We start from the raw sequence: 25,567 nt of genomic DNA on the forward strand, positions 1-25,567 counted from the left end.
TAGGGGTGGGGTCTCGGACCCGCTCGGATGACGCGCCTCTGGGAAGTATCGCGTGAAGAGAGAGAAACCTAGAGCTTAGAAGTCGCTATGGTGACGGAAAGGTTGGGAATCTTCTCTATTACTGGCCCCACAGCTGTAGGAGCAGTAACCGCTGCTTTCTTGGATTTTGAGGTAAATGTCCTCACCTTCTGACGTTTTTAAGAAAGGGTTTGGAAGTCGTAGCCGTCCCTGGAACCTGCATTCCCTCGCCTTGAGGGTGTGTGGTTCTTTGTGCATCTGTTATTTTGTCTCCCTGGGGGCAGGGGCTGTGGGGCTCTCGGCTGGGCTTTTTTGGATATCAAAAAGGAATCCTTGAGTTTGAAGAGAGTAGAGGGAAGGCAACTATAAGAGATGACCTAGACTTGTGAATGAATGGTCGTGTTGTCCACATGTGAATAGCAAAATAATGTTTTCGAGTTATTTAGTAAAGGTGAGTTTCGGACTTTTAAAAATCATTTGTTTGAAGAGCTCATAATAGAAGAAACGGTTTGCGGTGGTCATCTTCATCATATCTTGATGAGGGAATTACCAATCATGAGATATTTCTTAAGTAACTTTTGTATACATTGCATTGTGCAAGGCACAATCAGGATTATTAAACAAGTATGACAATTCCTGTTCCCAGAGAACTTGGTTTTGTTGGTGGCTTCCCTGCGCCCCGCATCCCCGGCGCGTACCCCGCCCCAGCCCAAGCTACTAGGGATGGAGCCAGGGCTACAATCCCAGCCCCATAATTTTTTTTTTTTTTTTTTTTTTTTTTGAGAGAGTTCTCATCAAGTTGCTTAGGTCCCCTTTAAGTTGAGAAGGCTGGTCTTCAACTTGTGATCCTTCTGCCTCACTCAGCCTCCCGAGTTGCTGGAATTAACAGGCCTGTGGCACTGCAGTCTGGCTGTTAGTGGCTCTTTAACTCTGTGGATGTGCTAGTGATTGGCTTTCAGAGTTCATAATTTCCCCTAAAATTGTGTACAAAACTCTGTACGCATTTTCCTGGAGAGTTAGTTTTTCCTACAATTTTCATCAGATTCTTAAACTTGATCCTAAATCTCCTACAGTGTTAAAGAACCACTAGTTGATTTGACTCCCGTCAGTAAGCTTTTTATTCAGCAACTCTTAGGTTGAGTTGCTAGCATCCTTAAAAAAACAAAACAAAACAAAACTGTTGCACACTTAGGACCTAGCATGTTAAAGCAGCAAAAATCTTTATGAATGAATTTACTTTGTTGATCTTAATATATTATGGTTCTTGCACTGAGAAGCATAAAGTTAGATTCAGTTAATTATCAGAAAAGAGCGGAGAGGAAGGACACTACCCCCAAGTGTAAGAATTTTAGTGGGTTTGGGAGACTGGGGTCTCTGAATAAACATTGACAGTAATTATTATTATTATTATTATTATTATTATTATTATTATTATTGACAGTCATAATAATAATAATTATTATTACTATTACTATTACTACTACTACTACTACTACTGGGGATTGAAATCAGGGGCACTCTATCACTAAGCCACATCCCTAGCCCTATTTTGTATTTATTTAGAGAAAGAATCTCACTGAATTGCTTAGTGCTTTGCTTTTGCTGAGATTGGCTTTGTACTGGAAATCGTCCTGCCTCAGCCTCCTGAGCCACTGGGATTACAGGCATGCACCACGGTGCCCAGTATTGACTCAGTACTATATCTTTAAGTGCACATTTTTGTTATCATTATAATAATAAATATTTTGTCTACCTTCTAAAAAGGTTGCAGAAATTGTGAAATTAGATTTATGAGTAAATGTTTAAATAGATTGTAACTATTTAAACATTTACTCATAATTTCAATAGATTAGATACTAATAAATCAAAATATGAATTTATGTATATAGTATATAAATAGAGAATACTGTTCCAAATTAATAATTTGGATAGAGACAGTGAAGATAGAAATGTATATTCCTCTTGATTATATAAGCCCTTTGGCCTAGGGGTGTAGCTTGGTAGAGTGCTTGCCTAGCAAGCTTGAGGCTCTCTGGGTCCAATCCCCAGTTTAAAAGAAAAAGCCTCCTAGTATGTTAATCTTACTGAAACTCTCACTTAATTTATCACAAAAAGCCCAAATTGAAGCAAAATTTAAAAACCCTGGGAGCTAGGAAGTAGAATATTTTTTTTTCTTTTTCTGGAAATAGTGTTAAATTCTTTTTTTTTTTTTTTTTTTATTTTTGGAAATAGCAGTTTGAAGGATGGGTTTTTTTTTTTTTTTTTTTTTTTTTTTTTTTTTTTTTTTTTTTTATTGAACCCAGAGGTGTTTTAGCACTGAGCTGCATCCCCAGCCTTTTATTTTTTATCTTGAGTCAGGGTCTCACTGGGCCTCCCTAAATTGCTAAGGCTCACTTGGAATTTGGGATCCTCCTGCCTCAGCCTCCTAAGCTGCTGGTATTACAGGCCTGTCAGGGCCTGGCAAAGGATGGGTATGTTTTTATTTCCAGAGGGTGGAATTTGGAATTACAGAAAGATATGTTCAGTTGGCAGCAGCAGTAGAAAATATACCTCAGGAGGGCTGAGGTTGTGCCTCAGTGGTAGAGTACTTGCCTAGGACAGGTGTGGCCTGGGGTTCTATCCTCAGCACCAAATAAAAAAAAATAATCAACAACAAATAAAGTTTAAATTCTTAAAAAAAAAAAGAAAAGAAAATACACCTCAGGAGAGAAAATGGGATAGTGTTTTAAGAATAATTGGAATACTAAGAATAAGTCACATTTTCAAAGTTATAAGTAGAAAGAGGCTAGCAAGGATGTTGAGGAAGTATCTATTTTTAGAATATGTGAAGAAGAAATGTTGGGTAATGTCTAAGATAGGACCCTCCCTAGATTATAATTGACAAAAAACCCAATCCAAATCGTTTTGAGAAAAAAAAATTGTCTCCCATAATTAGAAAGTTAGGTGACTAGGACTGGAGATGTACGTTAGTGGTAGAGTGCTTGCCTAATGTGTTCTGGACTCAATCTCTAGGATGAGGGGGGAAAAAAGTAACGTGACTGTAACTATCGGATTCAGGGTTCAAACAAAACACCATATATGTGTGTGTGTGTGTGTGTGTGTGTATATATATATTTTTTTTTTTTTAACTGCTTTACTTGCCATGGCACTATTTTCAGTTTCCACATGCTGCCTTTGGTACCTCCATGATCTCCCCTTGCTGTGGTAAGATATCTACAGTAGCAACTCTAGCCTCAAATTCTCTAAAATGAAAGGGGGTGGGGCTAAAGTGAAATGTAAACAGGGCTTCTCTTCCCATCATTTATTTGAATAAAAGTCTTGGGCTGACTGTTGGATAATCTCTGTTGCAGAAGGAATGGAACGGTCTAATTGGCTTAACTCTTGGCCTCATGCTAGCATGACTCAAAGGATATAGAATGAGGAAGTGCTGGGCGAATCCCAGTGGCTCAGGAGGCTGAGGCAGGAGGATCCCGAGTTCCAAGCAAGTCTCAGCAATGGCGAGGCACTACCCAACTCAGTGAGACTCTGTCTCTAAATAAAATATAAAAATAGAGCTGGGGATGTGGCTCAGTGGTTGGGTGCCCCTGAGTTCAACGCCCCGTTTAAAAAAAATAATAATAATAATGAGGAAGTGGTTGTTCCATAAATAAATTATTATTTTTTAATTGAAAATAGCAAATACATGCTGGGTAACAAAAATAATTTTGCAAATACATAATAATTAGTATCTACTTATTATGTGTCAGGAACTCTAGTAGATAGTTTGCATACTTTATCTCTTTTTAACCATTATAACTACTTGTAGGTATTAGACTCATTTTACATAGGGAAGAAAAGAAAATGTAATATCTAGAAGATAAGTGAGAGTTACAAATAGACTGGTGATCTTATGGAAAAAAAATGGGGTTGGGGTTGTGGCTCAATGGTAGAGTGCTTGCCTGGCAGGTGTGAGGCACTGGTTTGAGCTCAACACCACATGAAAATAAATAAAACAAGTTATTGTGTCTATCTACAACTAAAAATATTTTTTTTAAAGTTTATTATTAGTTTTTTTTAAATGCAGAAACGCATAAGACACAGTTGGGTTATAGTCTTACCACTCACATAAACCTATATGAATATATAAATGGATAGGTAAATAAAATACTATGAATATGGTTAAAAACTTCAAACACATGGAAACATAAAAGAGTATTAAAAAGCTTCCCTTCTTGGGAATAGGTGGATAACTAAAGCTTCCCATCTCATTCCAGTGTTCTACCACAAAATTCTGCTTTTTTTTCTTTTTTTAAAATAGGGTCTTGCTAAGGTGTTCAGAATGTTGTCAGTCTCTGGAGTACTTGAAATTACAGAATGTTGAGAGCCACAGCCGAAGGGGCTCCAGCAAACTTTCAGACTGCCAGCTGATGATTGGCTCACAGCGGCCCCAGCAACACCTAGCTGATTGGCTCCTCTGTGGAGATGCTCATTGAGCTGTTTCCCTGCCCTTTCAGACTACCAGCTGATGATTGGCTCACAGCGGCCCCAGCAACATCTAGCTGATTGGCTCCTCTGCGGTGATGCTCATTGGGCTGTTTCCCTGCCCTTTCAGACCACGGAGCTGCTCATTGGGGGACTTTTTTGGCTCCGCCCATGCGACCCAGCCAATCGGCCTCAAGAGCAGGAGGATTGTGGGAGGAAGAGGTTGTTGGGGTGTGTGGCTTGTGGGAAGCCGGTGGTGGCAGTTGGGCTCTGAGGGTTTTTTCCTGAGGAGCTGTTTTGTTTATCTTGTGTGGTTCTAAAAATAAAGTTAGTTTCTTTTGACAAGTGGCTCCTGAATTGTGCCCAGCCAGACTGCGGCAACAGAATGCCCCACAGTGCCCAGTTTAGGTGTCCATTATTAAGTGTCTTACATATCTTTCCAGAACAGTGTTTTAGTATTCAACAGCTTAAGTATTTATCACTTCTTATTTACACAAAAGGGATTGAAATAATGTTGTATACCTTGCTTTTGTCATTTAACATAGACATCTTTCTATATCAACAAATATAACTCATTTAATTTTTTTTTTTTTTGTAGTTGTAAATGGACAGGATGCCTTTATTTGTTTATCTTTATTTGGTGCTGAGAATTGAACCCAGTGTCTCACACACGCTAGGCAAGTGCTCTGCCACTGAGCTACAGCCCCAACCCTATAACTCATTTAAAAAAAAAAGTGTTATTAGTTATTGATGGACCTTTATTTATTTGTTATTATATGTGGTGCTGAGAATCAAACCCAGTGCCTCATGCGTGGTAGGCAAGCGCTCTTCCACTGATCCACAACCCCAGCCCCCTATAACTCATTTTTAAGATAATTGTGTTGCTTTCTAGTATATTAATTCAATTTGATTCTTTTATGCTAATTGTTTTAAAAGATAATTAAAAGTGACAACATGTTTTTATTTTGTGAATCACATGTTTTATTTGTTGGAATTTATTAGTTATCTACAAAAGAATTCTAAAAATAACATTGTAGAATTAATCATAGCTAGAATTGCAAGGAAGCTTATATACTACAACTTACACATACACTTTAGCAAATGCATACAGGAATTGGGGTGGGGTAAAGGTTGGAAGTGTTTACTAGTTGAATTAGTCTGCTATTCATAAACCTTTTTTCTTTGATTGTAAGGTCTCTGAGGATGTGCCTAGCTGTAGGGAGTCTTCCCCTCTCTCTTTGCCACGGAGATCTTAGTCTGCAAGGGATTCAATAATGAGACCAATCTGAGTAAAAAAAAAAATCTGCCTTTCTCATTTTTCTCTTGGAGAAGAGACACAACAGCCTGTCCAGAGCTGTTAAGATAGGGAACCTTTGATTAAAAACTGTACTTTTTAAGCCAGCTATCTCTAATAATATCAGTACTCTAGGGTTAGCTAATAGGCAAAAAAACCAATTAGAATTTGCTATAAATATGTTTATAATCAAGCTCTTGCATTTCTTATCTGTCCTTCACATTTGTGTTGAGGTTTTTCAGCCATTTCTTATCTCTAGGTACATTCTTGTTGACAAGTCATGCCTTCCCTGTTTCCTGCCTAAAAACTTTTCTCATCAATGCTTTTATCTCTTAGTTTTATTTTTTAGATTGAATTCTTTTTTTCTTTAACACCATCTTAATCATTTAAAATTGTGTAGTTCAATGGTATTAAGTACTTTGTTTTGCTACCATCACTTTCATTCTGCAGAACTGATGAAACTCTACCCCTTAAACAGTAACTCCCCATTGCCCCCACTCTACTGGCAGTTATATCATTCTACTTTTTATTTTTATGAATTTGACTACTCTAGGTATTTCATACATGAAATGGAACCATAATAGTATTTGTCCTTTTGACTTATTTCAATTCACATAATGCTTTGGCCTAATTCTTAACATTAATTCTTAATTCTATTTTATTGGTTCTAACTCTCTTCCACATTAAATACACATATATCCATGTAGGTATACAATCTATGATGAACATTTAAATTTCTAGTTTTTGATAGTACAGGCTGTGTATCCCTTATCCAAAATGCTTGGGACCAAAAGTACTTAAGATTTTGGATTTTTTTTTCACAATTTGGAGTATGTGTATACACATAATGAGTTATTTTGTATGCAGGACTCAAGTCTAAGCATAAAATTAATTAGTTTCAGCACCCTATACACATAGCCTAAAGATAATTTTAGACAATACTTTTAGTTGCATCTGCATTCTGTGACTCATCACATAAATTTTTTACTTGTGGTGTTATGTTGATCCTCAAAAAATTTTGGATTTTGGAGCATTTGGGATATGAGATTTTCAGATTAGGGATGCTTAATTTGTACTATTCAGAATTTTGTAATGAATAAATTTGTGTATATTCTGGGTGTTCATTTATATGTATATGGTAAATTCCTATGGCAAAGTGTTATTTACAGAGTAGATTTCTCCTTCAAGTCTTTTATTTTCTAATTCAACATATATAGCATATATAGCATAGTTATACTGAAGAGCCCAAGTTATCTTCCTTTGTCCTAACTGTAAGTAAGAAAGGGTAAAGAGGAAATGACTTTTTTTTTTTTTTTCAGTCCCAGGGATTAAACCCAGGGGCGTTTAAGCTCTGAGCCATATCCCCAGCTCTTTTTTTTTTTTTTTTTTTTTTTTTTTAATTTTGAGATGTGTCTTGCTAAGTTGCTGAGGTTGGTCTTGAACTTGCAATCATCCTACTTCAGCCTCTGGAGTCACTGGAATTACAGGCATGCACCACTGTGCACAGCAGGAAATTTCTTTTTATAATGGGAAAAAGGACTCAGCAAGATAGGGAATTCCCCAAGTATACAAAAGGCAGCAGCTCAATTGGTAGAGTGCTTGCTTTGCATGCACAAGGCCCTGGGTTCAATCCCTAGCACCACACACACACACACACACACAAAGGCAGCACCAATTTACCTGCTCTTTAATAATATATAAAAAATATTTGTTTCTCTGTATGCTAGTTTTGGGTTCTGGGTATTTTTCATGCTGTTTTAATTTTCATTAATTATAATTGAGGCTGGGCATTGTTTCATGTTTTTTGTTGCCCCTTACCATCTGTATTTATGTTTCTGTGAACTGTCACCTTGTAAGTTTTTAAAAATAGAAGTACCCCATTATCAGTGCCCTGATCAAATTACTTTGAAGGAGACCATGCTTTCTAGTTGTTCTCTATTTCTGTAGTATTGCCAATCTATACCCATCTACTAGTTCTTTGTCCTTTGCCTCTAAACATACTGAGGTCTAAACCTAATTTAAAAGTCTTTCATAGCTGCTATTCTGTTTCTTTAACTTCTAAACTTATCTACCCTTATAAACACACAAACATATATGTATACAATGTGTATATGCTCACATACATATTCTATCTACCTGCCTGTCCTCCATTTGCCCTAAACTTGTATCTCTTTACCATCTAAATCCTTTTGGAACTCAGAGAATATCATTAGCCAAATCAGTGTCTTTAGTGTTTACTCTGAACAATTCCTTTAGCTTCATGGTTGGTTTCTAGTGTGTTTGTCAGCTTTCCATGAAGGTGACAAAATACTTGAGAGAATTAACTTTTGGAGGTAAAGTTTGTTTTGGCTTATGGTTTTAGTTTGTTGCTTTTAAGCCTAGTTCAAGGCACATTATGGAGGGGAGTACATGGTGTAGCAGGTTTGCTCACCTCTTGGCAGCCAGGAGGCAATGAGAAAGAGGAAAGGGTAGAGTCTCAAGGTCATGCTACTAAAGACTTAACCTCATTCCATAGAGCCCACCTCCTAAATATTCCACTAAAACTCAATAGTGCCACATGTTGGAAACTAAGCTTTCAACACGTGGGCCTTTGGGGGACACTGAGGATCCAAACTGTAACACCTAAGGAAACTGCTTTTTGTGAAGTCATCTCAAGTAGAGGTGTTTTGCCTCATAGACTCCCGTGTATCAGAAGATCTTTTTTTCATTATTGTATCTAGTCAGTTGATTTTCTTCCTCTTTTCTAAGATTTGTTGGTTCGTTTGAAACAAATCCTACCAGATTGAAACATTTATCTTGCTTTTTTTCAGTCATCTGCAAAATCTTTGCTATTTCTACTCCTTCAGTGAATACCTTAGCACCCACATAACTGTCTTTACCTTCACCATTATTCTTATTACTTTCAATGCCTTAAATATCCACAAATCAACCCAACCTGTTCCTGCCTTTAGTAATAATCTACCTTGTCTTTACCAATGTCTGTACTCTCTTCAAAATCTATTTTAAGCATCTTATTATCTGAATCTCACTACTTTTTTTTTTTTTTTTTGAAACAGGGTCTCTATTGCACAGGTTGGTTTCAAACTGCTGTGCTGAAGTGATTGTACTGCCTCAGCCTCCTGAGTAGCTGGAACTATAGGTCATGCTATCGTGCTTGGCTTTTCCACTTGTCTTTTTATTATTTATTTATTCTTTTAGTTTGTTGCTTTATGTATATACTTCCTCTAGAATCTCAATCCTGACTGACAGTTCTTCACATTTTTAGTAGGATTTCCATGCTATTGACTCTATCACCCTTTTATATTTTTTCTGGAAGTTTCATCTTATCCCATGGTTTTTGATGTGATCTTTGTGCTCAAACTGATAACTAATTTGCTATTTCCAACTCCAGCCTTTCTCTTGATTCTAGACTTGTATATCCATTTTCTCTTTGACTTCTCCATTGGGATACCTAAAAGTGGAATGAACTTAACATATCCAAAACAAAATTTTAAAATCAGCATTCCCAACCTGTTTCTATTATCTTTTTCAAGTAAATAGCAACTCCATTTACCTGTTAAAATGTTAGAGTCATTTTTTACCATTTTTTCCCTTTAACCTAATTTATCAGCAGATCCTGTGGAATTTTTGCTTTAAAATATATTCAGAATAGGACCACTTCATTTTACTTGTAATACTGCTTTCCTTGTCCTGGTCCAAGCCACTTTCAGCTTTCTTCTGGATTATTGAAATCCAGTTATGCTCCCTCCTTATAGTCCTTTTTATCTTCTCTTCTGATAGTCTATTTTTTGCATACTATTCTGGCTTTTGTTTTTTTGGTATACTAGGGATTGAGCCCAGGGGCCATCTATTACTGAGCTACATTTCCAGCCCCCCTCCCCTTTTTTTAAATTTTGAGAAAGAATCTCACCAAGTTGCCCACATTGGCCTCAAATTTGCAATCCTCTTTTTTTAGCCTCTGAAATAGTTGGGTTTTACAGCATGCAACACTGTGCCTGACTTGTGTGTTATTCTGTAATGACCTTTATATAATCACATAACTCCTTTGTTCATAACCCCTCTACTGGATTCTTAAGTTCATTCATAAGGAAAACTGAAGATTTTATTGTGACCTTCCAAGACCCTATGTGATCTGTGTCCCTGTTTCCTTCTTAATTTCCTGCTAGTATCTTTATTTACTGTGTTTTAGCCATTCTGGCCTTTGTGTTCTGAGTTAGCCTTAATAGCATTGCTGGGGTGTTTTTAGAAGAATTTGAAGTGGTTAAATGTAGGAGCAGAAAGATCACTTCTGGGCCTAATGCAGTAATTAAGACAGGGAAAGATTGTGGCTTTGAACTATAGTTGAGGTGCTGAGAAGATTTGGAGTGTATTTTGGTGGTTGGATGGACTATCAGATTTTGGTAGGCATATTTTTCATGTCAAGCCTCATAAATGTTGACCTACATGGGGCTGAAGACAACTTTTAAATGATTTTTACTATCAAAGGCCTAGTTGCTGTTCCTGATGTAAAGTTATAAAGTTATATATGCCTTGGAATTTTTCTGTTATCTGCCCCACCCCACCACTCCAGTACTATTTCTTATTTAGACCCTAGGTGACCAATATCTTTGGGCAAATAGAAATACCTCAATACAGCATTTAGGCTGTTCCTTGAATTAACTGTGCTATACTATTACTTTTCCCTTATTCTTCTATTCAATCCAGTATCAAAACGCACATGTTATTCACACAAATGATCTGAGCTAAATGGAATGTATGGGGAAGATATTTCTAAATAAGGGAGAATCTTCCCAGTCTTAGGAAGTAACCTTCCTTTTCCTCTAATTCCTTGGAACCATGTTTCTGAATGGTTGGTTAGTCCTTTCTTATAAAGACCATACTGCCTTTACTGAGTAAAAGGTATTATGATTTCTTCTGGAGAGAAATTATGACAGAATCAGAAGTTTGAGGTTTCCTGATGTAAAATCATCATATATTCATGTTTTACATATCTTTCCTTGTCTAACATTTTATTATATCCAGAAGCAACAATTTTTTCCTCTCTTTATTTTTAAAAAAATTTTTGTAATCTGAATAAATTTGAATTATTATGAAGAAGCAGGTCTGTAGAAAATATTATCATTCTTTGGAGCTCTGATGGAAGTGGAAAAGGAGTTTTGAGGAAGGTGGATACCTCCTAAGGACCAAAAAATGAATCTGGGAAGTATGCCTGGTATTGATTATATTCTAGCTTTAGTTGTGCCACCATACTTTCATACTTTTGAAGTTCAAGAAAATCATCCAGAGAAAATTGTGAGAGAGAGAAGTGAAAAAGAATGCTTTGGCATACAGCTGTATTTACACCTTGCTGATATAAAAAAAGCCTTCCTGGATTAAGGAGAATGAGAAATTATCTAAAGGAGGCCTATGGAATTCAATATTATTTATAGTAAGCACCTTCTTTGACGGAGTTATCAGTTAATTTTGAAATTGTTAAGGAGATTTTTTTTTCTTCCCTTTAATTGAGCTTTAATTTGATTTTTTTTTCTATTTAGGTTGTGATGTTACTAAGAAAGAATTCTGCAAATGTAAATTGTGCTCAGATAATTTAGCATTTTTTTTTCATTTGTGATCTTTTGATGATAATGGTTATTTGGGGAGTGTTCATTTTCTTTTTTCCAGGTTTTCCTTTGGCAATTACGCTATGATTTTTTTACACAACTTTCTTTCTTTCTTTTCCTTTTTCTTTTCTTTTTTTCTTTCTTTTTTTTTTTTTTTTAAATAGGATCTCTCTATGTTGCCCAGTCTAGCCTCAAACTCCTGGGCTGAAGAGATAATCCTGTGTCAGCCTCCTAAGTAGCTGGGACTATAGGTGTGTTCCACCACACTCAGTTCATATAACTTTTTTTTTTTTTTTTTCTTTTTTGGTGGTGGCACTGGGCATTGATCTAGGGCACTCTACCACTGAGTTACTCTTTAGCCCTTTTTATTTTTTGAGATGCAGTTTTGCTAAGTTCCCCAGGCTGGCCTCAATCTTGTGATCCTCTTGCTTCAGTTTCCCAAGCCTCTGGGAATACAGGTATGCACCACTGCATCCAGCCTTACATAACTTTTACAAGCAATTTATTACCTCTTTCTTAAGCAATTCACTTGTTTTTCCACATTGCCACTATAGTAGCCATAACTGTTGGGCAGTATATCTTCTCATAACAGATTGAGCTTCAGATTAAGGAACTAGGTTGATAACGTATTATTTCCATATGTAGGATTAAGGCCCTTAAAAATGTAGGTTAGCTGTCCATCAGACCTTAAAAATTTAATTCATATTCATTAGAGGGATCAAATGATTGATAAGTTCCCAGTTTGAAGAATCTTTTGATTTGGCCTCAGGACAGCCTTTGGAATTTCTTTACCCAACAGATTTATTTAGTGTTATTCTGGATTAGCAGATGTCTCTCTGGCAAGTTACAGAGAACCCTGTGGTTCAGCCCTAGGGTTTATATCATCTCATGGCAGGATTGTCATACCCACTGGTTTTCTTCCTCGTTATCCATGTATTTGATGCCAGAAGAATTATAGGTACTGTGATGCTCCTTGGGACTCAAAGATAGTTGGTTTTTGTTGTTGTTGTTTTTGTGCACATAGGTTTGTTTTTAATGCTGACATTTTTTTTCTCCTTTTATTTTTACAGTGAATACAGTCCAAGTGATATTTTAAAAATTTGCTGGAAGTGGAAACATGAGACTGAAGATATCTCTTTTAAAAGAACCAAAGCATATCCTTTTAATACTTATAAACTTTATTATAATCATCTTACAGAATTATTAGGTTTTCTTCTATTTTCCATTTAGGTAGGGAATGGACTTATTTTTTATTCCTTTAATACTAGTTTAGCTAAATTGCTTTCAAAATATTTGAGATTATGTATTATGAGTACTTCCCCAAAGCAAACTATTTGCTCTAAATTTTACTTTCAAATTCTTATTGACATTTTTCTTACTCAAGTATTGTACTGGCATACTTGAAAAGTAGTTTTTGTTTACTCTAGTAGGTTATTAAAGAGAAGCTTTTAAAAAATTTTTAATTTCTTTTGGTACTGGGGATTCAACTCAGGGGCATTTAACCATTGAGCCACCTCCCCAGCCCATATGATTTTTTTTTTCAGACAGGGTCTCGATAAGTTCCTTAGGGCCTTGTTGAGTTGCTGATGCTGTCCTTGAACTTGTGATCTTCCTGCCTCAACTGCCTGAGTTGCATGCCTTACAAATGTGATGTGTACCACCATGCCCAGTGAATCATCTTTTTTTAACCAAATAATTTCTAATGTGCTCATTGGATTTTGCTCAGTTTCTTTGCATTCTTGATAAAGTAGAGGACAAGCTGGAAAAATCTGAGCATTGAGACCTTAATTATTTCAAAAGGAAAGGTGGCAGTTATTAATATTTTCTCAAATGAATGACCTTGTATTTTGTCAGCAAGTCCCCAGTTCAAATGTGAAGAAGAAATAACATTGGATATAAATGACAAACTAAAATATACTCTTTTCTAGGTGCACATTTCTACTAGGGTAAGCAGCTTGTCTTGAAGGAGGATGTGAGAGCAACTTTAGCATCTCAACATATGTAGAAATCTTATAATAATCAGAGACTGAAAAAATGGATTAAATAATTTTAGGGGGTCCCTTCAATCCAGGGATCTGGGAGTCTGAGGCAGGAAGATTGCAAGTTTGAGGCTAACCTCAGCAACTTAGCAAGACCCTCCATGTCAAATAAAAAATAAAAAGGGCTGGAAATGTACCTCAGTTTTAAAGTGCACCTGAGTTGAATCCCCAGTACCAAAAAATTAAAATTAAAAAAAGAATTTTAAGGTTTATATTTTATTCATCTTGTAAATATAGTAAATTGCATTTGAATTAGTTCTTGTCAAATGGAATGTAGCTCAATGGTAGAGCGCTTGCCTACCATGCATGAGGCTCTAAATTTGATCCCTAACAGTGCAAAAAGAAAAAATATTTTTGTATTGTCAATTAAAAATAAATAACTAAAATGAAAATGAAAAAAAAATGTTTGGGATATTTTTAGTTTTTGTTGTTAAGCTATGGGCTTTTCCCTAGGTGAATTGTTATACTGTGTGATTTAAGGGAATATTTTACTTATGTTTTAGTCTTATTTTAGTACTTGATTTTTTTGTTTTACTTAACCAAAGTAATATGTGTTTTCAAATAATTGGTACATATGTGTCTATTCATATATGTCTACACATGTATATGTATAGAGTATATGCACACCTTACACGTATATAGTAGTTTCCTTTCTTCTTATCTAGTCCTAAACAATTTAGTGTAGATCATTTCCTACCTTTTAATCTATTAAATTTCTTTTGTATATCTTTTGGCCTTGTTTAAAGAATTATTTTGTAATACAAGTTATAAATGTTCATGTAGTCAAATCAGTTTATCCTCTCTTTGGCATCTGGCAGTCTTCCTTGCTTTTCATTCCTAAGACTATTTTGATAAGATTTTAAATTTCCTTAACATGGAAGAATATCAAAGTCATAAAATAAAAAATAGGCCAGGTGTGGTGGCACATGCCTATAATCCCTAGTGGCTGGGGAGGCTGAGGCAGTAGGATCACAAGTTCAAAGCCAGCCTCAGCAACTTAGCAAGTTCCTGTCTCAAAATAAAAAATAAAAACAGCTGGGATATAGTTCAGTGGCTAAGTACCCCTGAGTTCAGTCCCTGGTACCAAAAACAAACAAACAAACAAAATCCAAAATATTTAGAAGCTTGAAAACTTTAACCATTTTATTTTTTATTTTTCAAAATATTTTTTATTTTTTTAGTTATCGGCAGGCACAACATCTTTGTTGGTATGTGGTGCTGAGGATTGAACCCGGGCCGCACGCATGCCAGATGAGCGCACTACCGCTCGAGCCACATCCCCAGACCTGACCATTTTATATTTTACTTCCTTCTCATAATCTGCATCTGTGAATTATTAAGACTTTAAGATTTGTGTGCTTCTGTATGTTTTATGCCTCCTTAATATGATATCACATCAAGAATTAGTAAGTTGTGTGGGCTGGACTACTGCTGAAGAATTATATTCATGTAGTGATGATCACCAGATAGTGAAATGGAACTTGTTAACCAGTGAAACAAGTCAAATTGTAAAGCTTCCTGATGATATTTACCCTATAGATCTTCACTGGTTTCCAAAAAGTTTAGGCATAAAGAAACAGACACAAGCAGAAAGCTTTGTTCTCACAAGTTCTGATGGTAAGTTTTAAATAAGTATTTTGTGTCTTGTATTATATATGTTTTCAATTGTTTTACATAACTGGCATTTGTGAATCTGCATGTCTTCATTCACACATTTATTTTCTGTATAGTCATTTGGTTTGGGTCACAGAATTATTATTATGGAAGACAGTGAATTAAAGTGCCATATATTGGATTGAATATGGGCCCTTGGCTTTATTTTCACTGTGCTCTGATGAGCTGAATTGAGCTGTTTTCATAATTTTGGTTTGTAATTTCTTCATATTTAAATTAATAACATAACCACACCAAAAAAAAGATATGGATGTACATATTCAGTTTATTAAATCTATACTTTAATTTCTAGTATATGTTCATTTCCATTTGCAGAGTTGGATATTTATTTAACTTGACTATAGTTTTATTATTAGTGAATAGAAAGCATGATTTTTCTACTTTTATTATTTTATTATTACTTTTTAATTTAGTTTTTTTTTTTTCAGAAATGCTTGAACTATTTTTGTATTACATTTACCTACTAAGTCAGTTAGTGGGTACTCCAACAGAACTTATCTGGCTAACATGCATAAATGGAGTTTTCTGGTTTACCTAAATCTAGGGGTAGATATTCAAGCATAGCTGTAGCAGACTTCTGTTCTTACCATCTCTTGCATAGTTTCTACCCATGTGGTGAGCAGCCTAAGATTCATCATCCTGGAAAATAAATGTCAGTAGAAAGAGTGCTTCTTCCATAATACCTTTTGTAGGCAAGTTTTTGAGAGGGTCCTACGTGAGCTTGGTTCATGTGAATCACTTTAATCAAGGGAAAAGGACACTAATTGATCATGTCAAGCCTCAAGCAACTACATGGAAAAGAAAAGAGAAAGAAAGGAGAGGAGGGAAAGGGAAGGAATCTTATGGCTAACACTAGTGTCAGGTTGCACTTCATTAGCAGAAAGTCTTTTCTGTTTTAAACTTTTTTTGGAAACTTGATTAAATGAGATACATATGTGAAAGCACTTGGTAACCACAGCTAGAAAGGGAAGTGATGTTATGGCTCACACTAGTGTCAGATTGCATTTCATTAGCAGAAAGTCTTTTCTTTTTTAAATTTATTTTTCTGAAACTTGATTAAATGAGATGCATATGTGAAACCACTTGGTAACCACAGCTAGAATTTAATTTTGCCTCAGATGGATGATAAAGTGAAAGGTTCACTTAAAACGAAATTTTCTATTTTGATATTATTTTGCATTTACAGAAAAGTTGTGAAAATTATACAAATATTTTCTGCATATTCTTTAATACAGATTCACTAGTTTATCATTTTGTCCCATATTCTTTACTTTTGTCTCTTTCTTCTTTCTGTACGCATGTGTACTACACACATTTTTTTTCTCTGAAAGATTTGAGAGTAATTTGCAGATCTGCCTTGTTAGCCATAATATATTAATGCATTTCCTAAGAATGAAGATTTTCTATTATGTCACTATAATACATAGATTAAAATCAGGAAATTTAACATTGATGCAATACCATTATCGCGTCTATAGTTCATACTCAAATTTTAATGTTTGTCCTGACAATACCTTTTGTAGAATTTTGTTTTTTCTATTACAGGATAGCACACTGCTTTTGTTATGTCTCTTTAGGTTCTTTTAATCTGGAATAACTTCTCAGTCTTTCTTGTGTGATCTTGATAATTTTGAAAAATACGAACCTGTTATTTTATAGAATGTTCTTCAACTTGTGTTTATTTGATGCTTTCTTATGATTAGATTCAATTCAATTTCCACATTTTTACCAGAAATACTTAGGGTAACAGATTAGGAGATTCATGATGTTGGTTTGACCTATTATTAATGATGTTAGCTTTGCTTGATAGGTTGTGTTTACTAAGTTAATCTAAAGTTACTATTTTTCCCATCTAATAAATAATTTGTGAAAGAATATTTTGAGACTTTAAAGTGTTTTCCTTCCTTAGATTTCCTCCTACTCTTTTAGCACTGTTGATGTTTCTTGGCTAAATCATTTATTAATAAGGTGGTTGCCAAATGGTGGTTTTTCTGTCTTCATAATTTCTTCCATATTGAATAGTTGATAATTTATAATTTATTCCAAGGAAGAGGTTTCATCCCATGCCCATTTATTTTCTTTTTTAAATATCAGATTAGGCTTTTAAAGATTCTTATTTTATTTCATGAATATTCTGTTACTATCATTTTATTTATTTTTTAGGTGGGCACAATACCTTTGTTTTATAAATTTAAATTTTTTTTTTAGTTGTAGATGAACATAATGCCTTTATTTTATTTATTTTTTAAATTTTATGTGGTGCCGGGGATCGAACCCATTGCCACACGCATGCTATGCAAGCGCTCTACCACTGAGCCCTAGCCCCAGCCCCCTGTTACTATCATTTTAAATCCTGATGTTAAAATTGTACCAGATTTGGCCACTGGGAGCCCCATAAATGTCCTCATTATTTGAAAATATCCTTGCTGTCAAAAACTGTTGTAGGCTTACCTAGTCCTCTCCTGGTTCCAGCCCCCAAATCAGCCATTTTCCAAGGAGACCTGTTCTGTTTTTGGTGGTTAAGGATATTTAAAAGCCAGGATATCAGTGCTGTGTTCATTCCAGTGGGGTGTGTTTGCTTCAAGGCCCATTCAGTGGTCAGAGCTAAGAAATAGGAGTTCATATGTATATTTAAAAATACATAGCTATAATATGAATTGTAATGCAATCTGCTGTCATATGTAACAAATTAGAATTAAAAAAAAGAATGCTAAAAAATTCATAGCTATAACTATTTAGGTCTTTCTTTTTATGTTATCTAAACCATGAGTTGATGATGATGTCATCAGTTCTAATTAAATACCGCAGTTTTAATTTTAGTCTTTTTTCTATATTTGAGAACAGTGAAGAAATCTGGTTCCATTATTATCAGTATCTTTATTCATTTCTTAGTTCTATAATACACATTAGTTACAAAATTGATAACACATACTACTGCAAAAATTAAGGTTCAATATCTGTTTACTAGTGTTTTTATCTTTGTTTTTGATTGAGGATATAGAGTCAAAGTTCTGTGTTCTGGAGTTACTTGCCTTGTCCTCCTGCTTAAGTGTCTAATGTTATTCATTTGAAATACAGTTATATTTATTTTTGTTTTCCATTTAAGAGCTCTTCCTCCGCATCCTTATTGATTTGAGTATTTTTTATATATGTAAATAATTATGAAGCAAACTCAAAACTATTTTATAAAAAGAATAGTCAAAATAACCTTAACCCACACAATTCCATACACCCTGTTTCTATTTATTCACCTACGTAATCAGTCTCTTTGGTTCTGGTTTGTCCTTCTTGTATATCTTTTGGCAAAAATAGATGTATATGTTCTCATATCAACTTTTTAAAATACATTATATATATTTTCTTTACATTTTTCTTTTTAAACTCAGTAGTATATGAGGCTTAACTTTTATCTGGTGAATTTGGACAGTAAAAATAGTCTTGATAATTTCTGTTCTGTTTTCCTGAAGTATTCATCTTACTTAATCACTATAAATTAATAATTCCTTAGATATCTACTTCCCATTGGATTTTTTCTGATTGTGAGAAAAAGTCTAATGTAAAAAAATATAATTTAAAAGATAAATTTATAACAATAGTAAAGAAAAATATGTTATGACTCTGAGAAGTCATAGTATTTAATTTTATTTTTAGTAAAGTAAGAATGTATACCATAACTAGTTGTAGAGAGAAGAGAGAACCAAAGTAGGGTATTTTCTTCCAAGAATAGCTGGGATCTTTTGAAAAAAGATGATGAATCAAAGAAAAGAAGTGGAAGAATAAGATAGAAAACAGCATCCAAAAAAAAGGGGAAGTGCTCAGGGAGGAAGGTAAATGCACTGAGAGGTGATGAAGGGGTTTCCTGCCAAATAACATATGAGGTCATTTTATTTATCAATGCTATGTTCATTTTTAACCCAGGACTTTATTAATACATTGTGGTAAAAAACATAAACATGAAATCTACAGTACAGTATTATTGATTATAAACCCATGGTTGTACTCCCAGCTCTGAAACTTATTCATCTTATGTGATGTTAACCCCAATGCCTAAAAAAAAAAAAAATCCCTTTGAGATTTACTTCATTGCTCAAGAATTTCTTTATTCTGTTTTCCTCCAGCTTTCTCTTCTTGGTTTTTCTCCCCTAAGACTGGCAGAAAAGGAAGTTTCAGTTTTTAAATTTGTTCATCACTCTTTCCAGTGTTCCCATTTTCTGATCCTTTCCTCTTTTGTATTTGTGATACCATTAATTATTAACAGCCACTTCCCTAATATATTTAAATAATTCCTAATATTAGCACTTGTCAGAAAATCATATTAGGTATTTTAGGGTAAGAAATAAAAAATCCTGAGATTTGTGGTGGGTCTTGAATAATTTTCTCCTCAACATTCCCTCCTTTTAAAATATTTTTAGAAGAGATAAGTGTTAAAATTTTGTTTTGAGGGGCTGGGGTTATAAAAGTTATAAGAGTGCTTGCCTGGCACGTGTGAAGCACTGGGTTTGATCCTCAGCACCACAAAAAAATAAATAAATGAAATGAATGTATTAAAGGTATTGTGTCTATTGCCCCCCGCCAAAAAAAAAAAAAAAAAAAAAATCAGTTGACCATAAATGTATATTCATTTTTTTAAAAATTTAGGTGCATGGAGTTGGGCACATCTGTAATCCCAGTGGCTCAGGAGGCTGAGGCAGGAGGATTTTGAGTTCAAAGCCAGCCTCTGCAATGTAAAGAAGCCCTAAGCAACTCAGTGAGGCCCTGTTTCTAAATAAAATATAAAAAGGGCTGGGGATATGGCTCAATCCCTGGTACCAAAAATATATATATAAATGTTTTGAAAGAATCAAATTATTTAAATTAAATTATTTAAAATAGGAGCTGCTTTGTGAAGGAATTCTGGTATAAAATCTTTTATTGGGGTGATATAAAAATCTTTTGTAAGGCCATTACACATTCCTTAAATTATCTTTCATGAATGTTGGTATTTTTTACATTGTGTTTTATTAGTTATTATGCCCATTTAAAAATTCCACTTTAAATGTAATTTTTATTTTTATATTTTTTGTATCAGAAATGAGCTATTAGAACTTCTGTGGCTGGGTATGTTGGAACACACCAGTAATTCCAGCTACACGGGAGGCTGAAATAAGAAGGTTCCCAAGTTCAAGGATAGCCTGGATAACTTAGCGAGACCTACTCTTAAAGTAAAGAATATAAATAAAGGGTTAGGGATGTAGCTCAGTAATAGAGCATCCCTGGATTCAATCCCAAGTACCACAAAAGAAGAAAGAAAGAAAGGGAGGGAGGGAGGGAGGGAGGAAGGAAGGAAAAAAAAACATTAAACAAAAGAAAAAAAAAGAAGTAAAACAAACATTAAGGAAAAAAAAAAAAAAAACTAAACTCTTTGTGGCTTTTTATTGCCATCTGCCAAAACATTTCTGCTACTAAGCAGTCTGCAAAAGCACTCATCTGTTACTTTTTTCTTAGCCTTCTTGTTCCGAGTCTTGTTCTCATGGATATTTTTTAAGCATTTGTAGTCCTTAAGAATGTGTTTCATGTATTTTTAATCTACTTCCTGTTCTTTTTATCATTCATAATTAATTTGGGTTACTACAAAAAGTTGGGATTAAATTTATTTTATTTAATGAGATAAGTTTATTCATAAGAGTTTAAATACCTATCTTTTAAATCCAAAACATCCATTGTTTACATAATAAATGGATCAGTGAATATTCCTGGTTGTATTCACTGACCAACCCCAACACCTAACATGTAGATAAAAATAAATTAATTAATCTCTAGTTTTAGTCCTGCATATTTTTTTTTTCTTTCTTTTTGTCCTGGGGATCAAACGAGGGCTTCACACAGGTGCTCTACCACTGAGCTACATCCCCAGTTCTGTTTTCCATTTTTTCAGAAAGGTCGCAAGAAGAGCCCAAATAGTTAAATGGATAAATATGGATTTTTTACATATTTGGTTTATGTAATTCTGCATTTATGCTTTAAACTCTGGGTATGGTATTTAAGTAGCTTGTGACCATCAGACGAAATACAAAGACCAAAGATTCATTGTGTGCTAAATTTATGCAAAAAAAAAAAAAAAAATCCCCAAACCAACAACCTCAGTTGTCCCAGTATGTATTTTCTTTAAGGTTATGGGTAGCATGGTAATGTTAGCACTTGTCAGAAAATCAGAATTAGATGTTTTAGGGTAAGAAATATCAGTGATGTAAATACATAAAAATTCTAAAAATTAGAATAGGTTAAAAGATAAGTTTTGGACTCTACCTTTCTGGTCAAGAGTTATTTGGTTAATTTCTTTGATGAGTTCATACATTATCTGCAACAGTTATTTATTTTGTGGATATTATGTGCTAGACATTGTGCTAATATTTAATGAAACGCCTGAATAAAGTAATGTAATGTCTGATTAGCTTTCTGCTTACTATATGTCATCTTTTGCCTCTTTTGAGACTTTTTCCCCTTGTATTTTGTTTGTAAAGTAATATATGAAAACACATGTACACAAATTAATTTTAAGTTGATTTAATAAAGAATTAGTACAGTTGAATTCAGAGTAATCTTGCTATGTTAGAAAAATGACACAGCAGTAATTATAAAGTTAAAAGGAAGTGGGAGAGTAGATGTTGCTAGTGGATTGTTAGATGTAAAAGGACAATAGTACTTTTACAAATAAAAATTAAATAAAAATCTAAGATATGGCCCTGGTCCTGAAAGGAATCAAAACTTAATAAAGCATACTTTAACAGGGTATTAAGTAAAAATTCTTGAGACCAAGAGATCTCTGGAGTAAAAGGATTTATTAAGCCATAAAAGATGCTTGCCAGAAAGAAAGAACTAGTTCTGGGATAAATTCCCTTAGCCACCACCTAGATGGCAGGTAGAAAAATGTCTGTTGTATCTAAAGACCAGAGTACTTTATAATGAAAGTTTGGAGAGGGAAGATTCAAGTTATTTACACAACCCTACATTGGCTATTTAGTATAGGGGCAGGATTACCCAAATCAGTGAAGACTTTGAGATAGGTAGGTAATCTGCCAGGGATGTGGTAGCATATAACAGGTCAGGATATAGCATATAACACATCAGATATTTTAAAAGCTTTCAAAATACATCCAAGATTACAAGATGGTCTTTTGTTCTTTTATTGGCCTGTAGTTTATTGCTGATTAGCCTCCTTCTATCTCTCTTCCTTCTTTCTCTCTCTTGCCTTTTGTAATTAAATTTAGGACGCTCAGAATTTTTTCATTGTCATTAGCTATAAATAAAGTATCCTTTGTGTAGAAAGGGAGAATAACTTTTTTTTGGTGAAAATGATTAGGTGGGACTAGGTATTGAATGTCTAAAGCTATCTTAAGCATCTGCCTGTGTGTGTGTGTGTGTGTGTGTGTGTGTGTGCGCGCGTGTGCGTGCCAGGACTTTGTGCATTCTGGGCAGGCACTCTACTACTGAGATATATTCCCAGTTCTTAAATATATTTTAATGAATTGTTCAGTCAGAATCTTGAAAAGGTGTATGTTAAAAGTGATTTTAGGGGCTGGGGATGTGGCTCAAGCGGTAGCACGCTTGCCTGGCATGCATGCGGCCCGAGTTCGATCCTCAGCACCACATACAAACGAAGATGTTGTGTACACTGAAAACTAAAAAATAAATATTAAAAAATACTCTCTCTCTCTCTCTCTCTCTCTCTCTTTAAAAAAAAGTGATTTTAAACAGAATAAATCCTTAGTCAAAATTTGATTAGGCAGCTGCATTATTCTTTTAGGATACACATATATATATAATATATACACACATATGTACATTTATGTATTCTACGGAAAAGTTTGTAGATTCAGTGTACTTTTTTGTTTTATTACTATCTCTATATATATTACTAGGTTTAATGATTATTCAAAAATTATATTGATACTTTGTCACTTATTTTCGCATATTTGATTTTTCCCCTTGACATCTGATATAGTTTTACTTATGTCTCTTGAAGTTTTTTTAACTTTTTGCCTATAAATGTACAAATTTGGAGGAGAGCATCTAAGTACTTGGCCTATTTTTTGTCCTGGTACCTGATAACAGTAGAAAATCATATAAGGCAAGTATTTTAAAACCTGGGATTATTTATATAACTATTTTTTTCTTTGTACTTTTTCATCTATTCCATAGCTTAAAAAAATAAAGAATGTAAAATTCTGCTTAAATATAAGGGTTTCTTGACATTTCTCTTGGCACACCTTAACTGTAGCAGAATTTCATTGTTTCTCTTGAACCATTATGTACACGTCTGTTATACTGCTTGTTTCTAGGTTTTGTAACTCTATTTTTATGCCTGTTTTTCTTTTTCTTTAAATTTTTTTTTTAGTTATACATGGACACAATATCCTCATTTTGTTTGTTTGCTTATTTATTTATTTATTAGAGAGAGAGAGAGAGAGAGATAGTGAGTTGTTTAATATTTATTTTTTAGTTTTCGGTGGACACAACATCTTTATTTTATTTTTATGTGGTGCTGAGGATGGAAGCCAGGGTCTCACACATGGGAGGTGAACGTTCTACCCCTGAGCCACAACCCCAGCCCTGTGCCTGTTTTTCAATAGATTTGTTTTCCTTGAGATTAAGAATAATTACGTTGTTTCCTTTTATGCCTAGAAGGCCTAGTACTAAGCTAATTATTCTAGTAGTACATGCTCAACAGATGTTTGTGTACTGAATAATTAATGAAACATTTCTCAAATACAATTTTTTAGGTAAATTTCATTTGATTTCTAAGTTAGGAAGAGTCGAGAAAAGTGTCGAAGCTCACTGTGGAGCAGTACTTGCAGGAAGATGGAATTATGAAGGTACAGCACTAGTTACAGGTACGTTATTTGCAAAAATAATTTTTTAAAAATTGGTTCTGGGGATTGAATCTAGGGCTGCCTTGTGTATGCAGTGCTCTACCACTGAGCAAAATCCCTTAACCCCAAAGTGACATTTTAATTGAAATATTTAAAGAAAATTTCCAAAGAGACAGAAAGAGATACTTTCATTTAGCAATAAAATTTTTCACTGTGTGATAGCAAATGCTTGGCACAGAATCTAGATTGCTATATAAATGTTATAATTCAAAACATGTTGTTAGTTTTCTTTTTTTTCCTAATTTAATTTGTTTCTTTTGTTATATGAATTTAAGTTGTATAACAGTATGTTTAGCAATACATACAAAGAAAAAAATTAGTGTTGTAGGTAAGTAATTTAACATATGCAACAGAAAGTATGTTATGTATTCACAATGGTGAATACATAAACAAAAATGAGATATTGTAATTTTCAGCAAAATAGATGGAACTGGATGATGCAACACTAAGTGATGAAAGACACAAAAAGAAAAATATCACATGCTGTCTATTATATATGTCAGATAAAATAAAATTTATGTGAAAATAGAATACTGGGTCTGGCTGAGAAGGCTTCTGGGGCATCAAGGGTGAAAGAAGAAATGGGGAACAGTGTCACACACCTGTAATCCCAGTGGCTTGGGAGGCTGAAACAGGAGGATTGCATGTTCAAAGCTAGCCTTAGCAACATCGAGGTGTTAAGTAACTCATTAAAACCCTGTCTCTAAATAAAATACAAAATAGGGCTGGGGATGTGATTCAGTGTTCTAGTGCCCCTGATTTCAATCCTTGGTACCAAAAAGAATGGAAGAAGAGTGGTTGGACATTATTAGTACATGTGTATGCATACATGAAAATATCACACCAAATCTTATTAATATGTATAGTAGATATGTGTTAATAAAATCCATTGTGTTGCATAATTATTCATTCTGCAATAAGAGCACTTAAAATTATACTCTTTGGAATTTCTAGTATATGATGCAGTATTATTAATTCTTGTCTTCTAGTAACCACTGTCCTCTATACATTCAACTTTTTTTTTTTTTCCAGATTCTACACATAGAGTGTGTAATATATTTCTTTCTGTGTCTGGATCATTTCACTTACCACGAAGTCCTCTAGCTTCATCTGTGTTATTTTACATGGCAGAATGTTCTTTTGTTATTAGAGTTTGAACCTAGGGTTGCTTTGCCAGTGAGATGTATCTCCAGTCATTTTTATATTTTACATTTAAGATAGCATCTTGCTAAATTGCTGAGGCTGACCTTGAACTTTTGCCATTACTTCCACCTGTAGCATCCTTCTTATAAAAGCTGAATGATAAGCCAGGTATGGTGGCACATGGCGGAGGCAGAAGGATTACAGATTTGAAGCCAGTCTCAGCATCATAGTGAGACCCTCTGCATCTTAAAAAAGACCCTGACTCAAAATAATATTAAAAAATGAAAAATATTATATATGTATGCATTTTTATATATTTGACAGGAAAGCTGAGAATAATCATCTATCCCACACTTGGATGTTAAACATCTTTGTACCTCTTCTCCATTTATCCTCCCTAGACACAGTTGTTATATCAGAATGTCATTT

The 25,567-nt window shown here is 34.3% G+C and overlaps 1 protein-coding gene across 4 annotated transcripts in view; it reads left to right on the plus strand.

Annotated features, from left to right (window-relative positions):
* The first annotated feature begins 67 nt into the window (after positions 1–67).
* Ift80 (intraflagellar transport 80) overlaps positions 68–25,567 on the plus strand; it is a 136,318-nt gene continuing 110,818 nt past the window's right edge. For all 4 annotated transcript variants that reach the window (XM_076867516.2, XM_076867517.2, XM_076867518.2 and 1 more), the window contains exons 1-4: positions 68–171; positions 12,444–12,526; positions 14,807–15,029; positions 23,846–23,956. In XM_076867516.2, coding sequence (XP_076723631.1) covers positions 12,491–12,526; positions 14,807–15,029; positions 23,846–23,956 — 370 coding nt within the window. In that variant the 5' untranslated portion in view covers positions 68–171; positions 12,444–12,490. The remainder of the gene's footprint in view (positions 172–12,443; positions 12,527–14,806; positions 15,030–23,845; positions 23,957–25,567) is intronic.

The sequence above is a fragment of the Callospermophilus lateralis genome, chromosome 10 (assembly GCF_048772815.1).
Source record: "Callospermophilus lateralis isolate mCalLat2 chromosome 10, mCalLat2.hap1, whole genome shotgun sequence".
NCBI classification, from domain to species: domain Eukaryota; kingdom Metazoa; phylum Chordata; class Mammalia; order Rodentia; family Sciuridae; genus Callospermophilus; species Callospermophilus lateralis.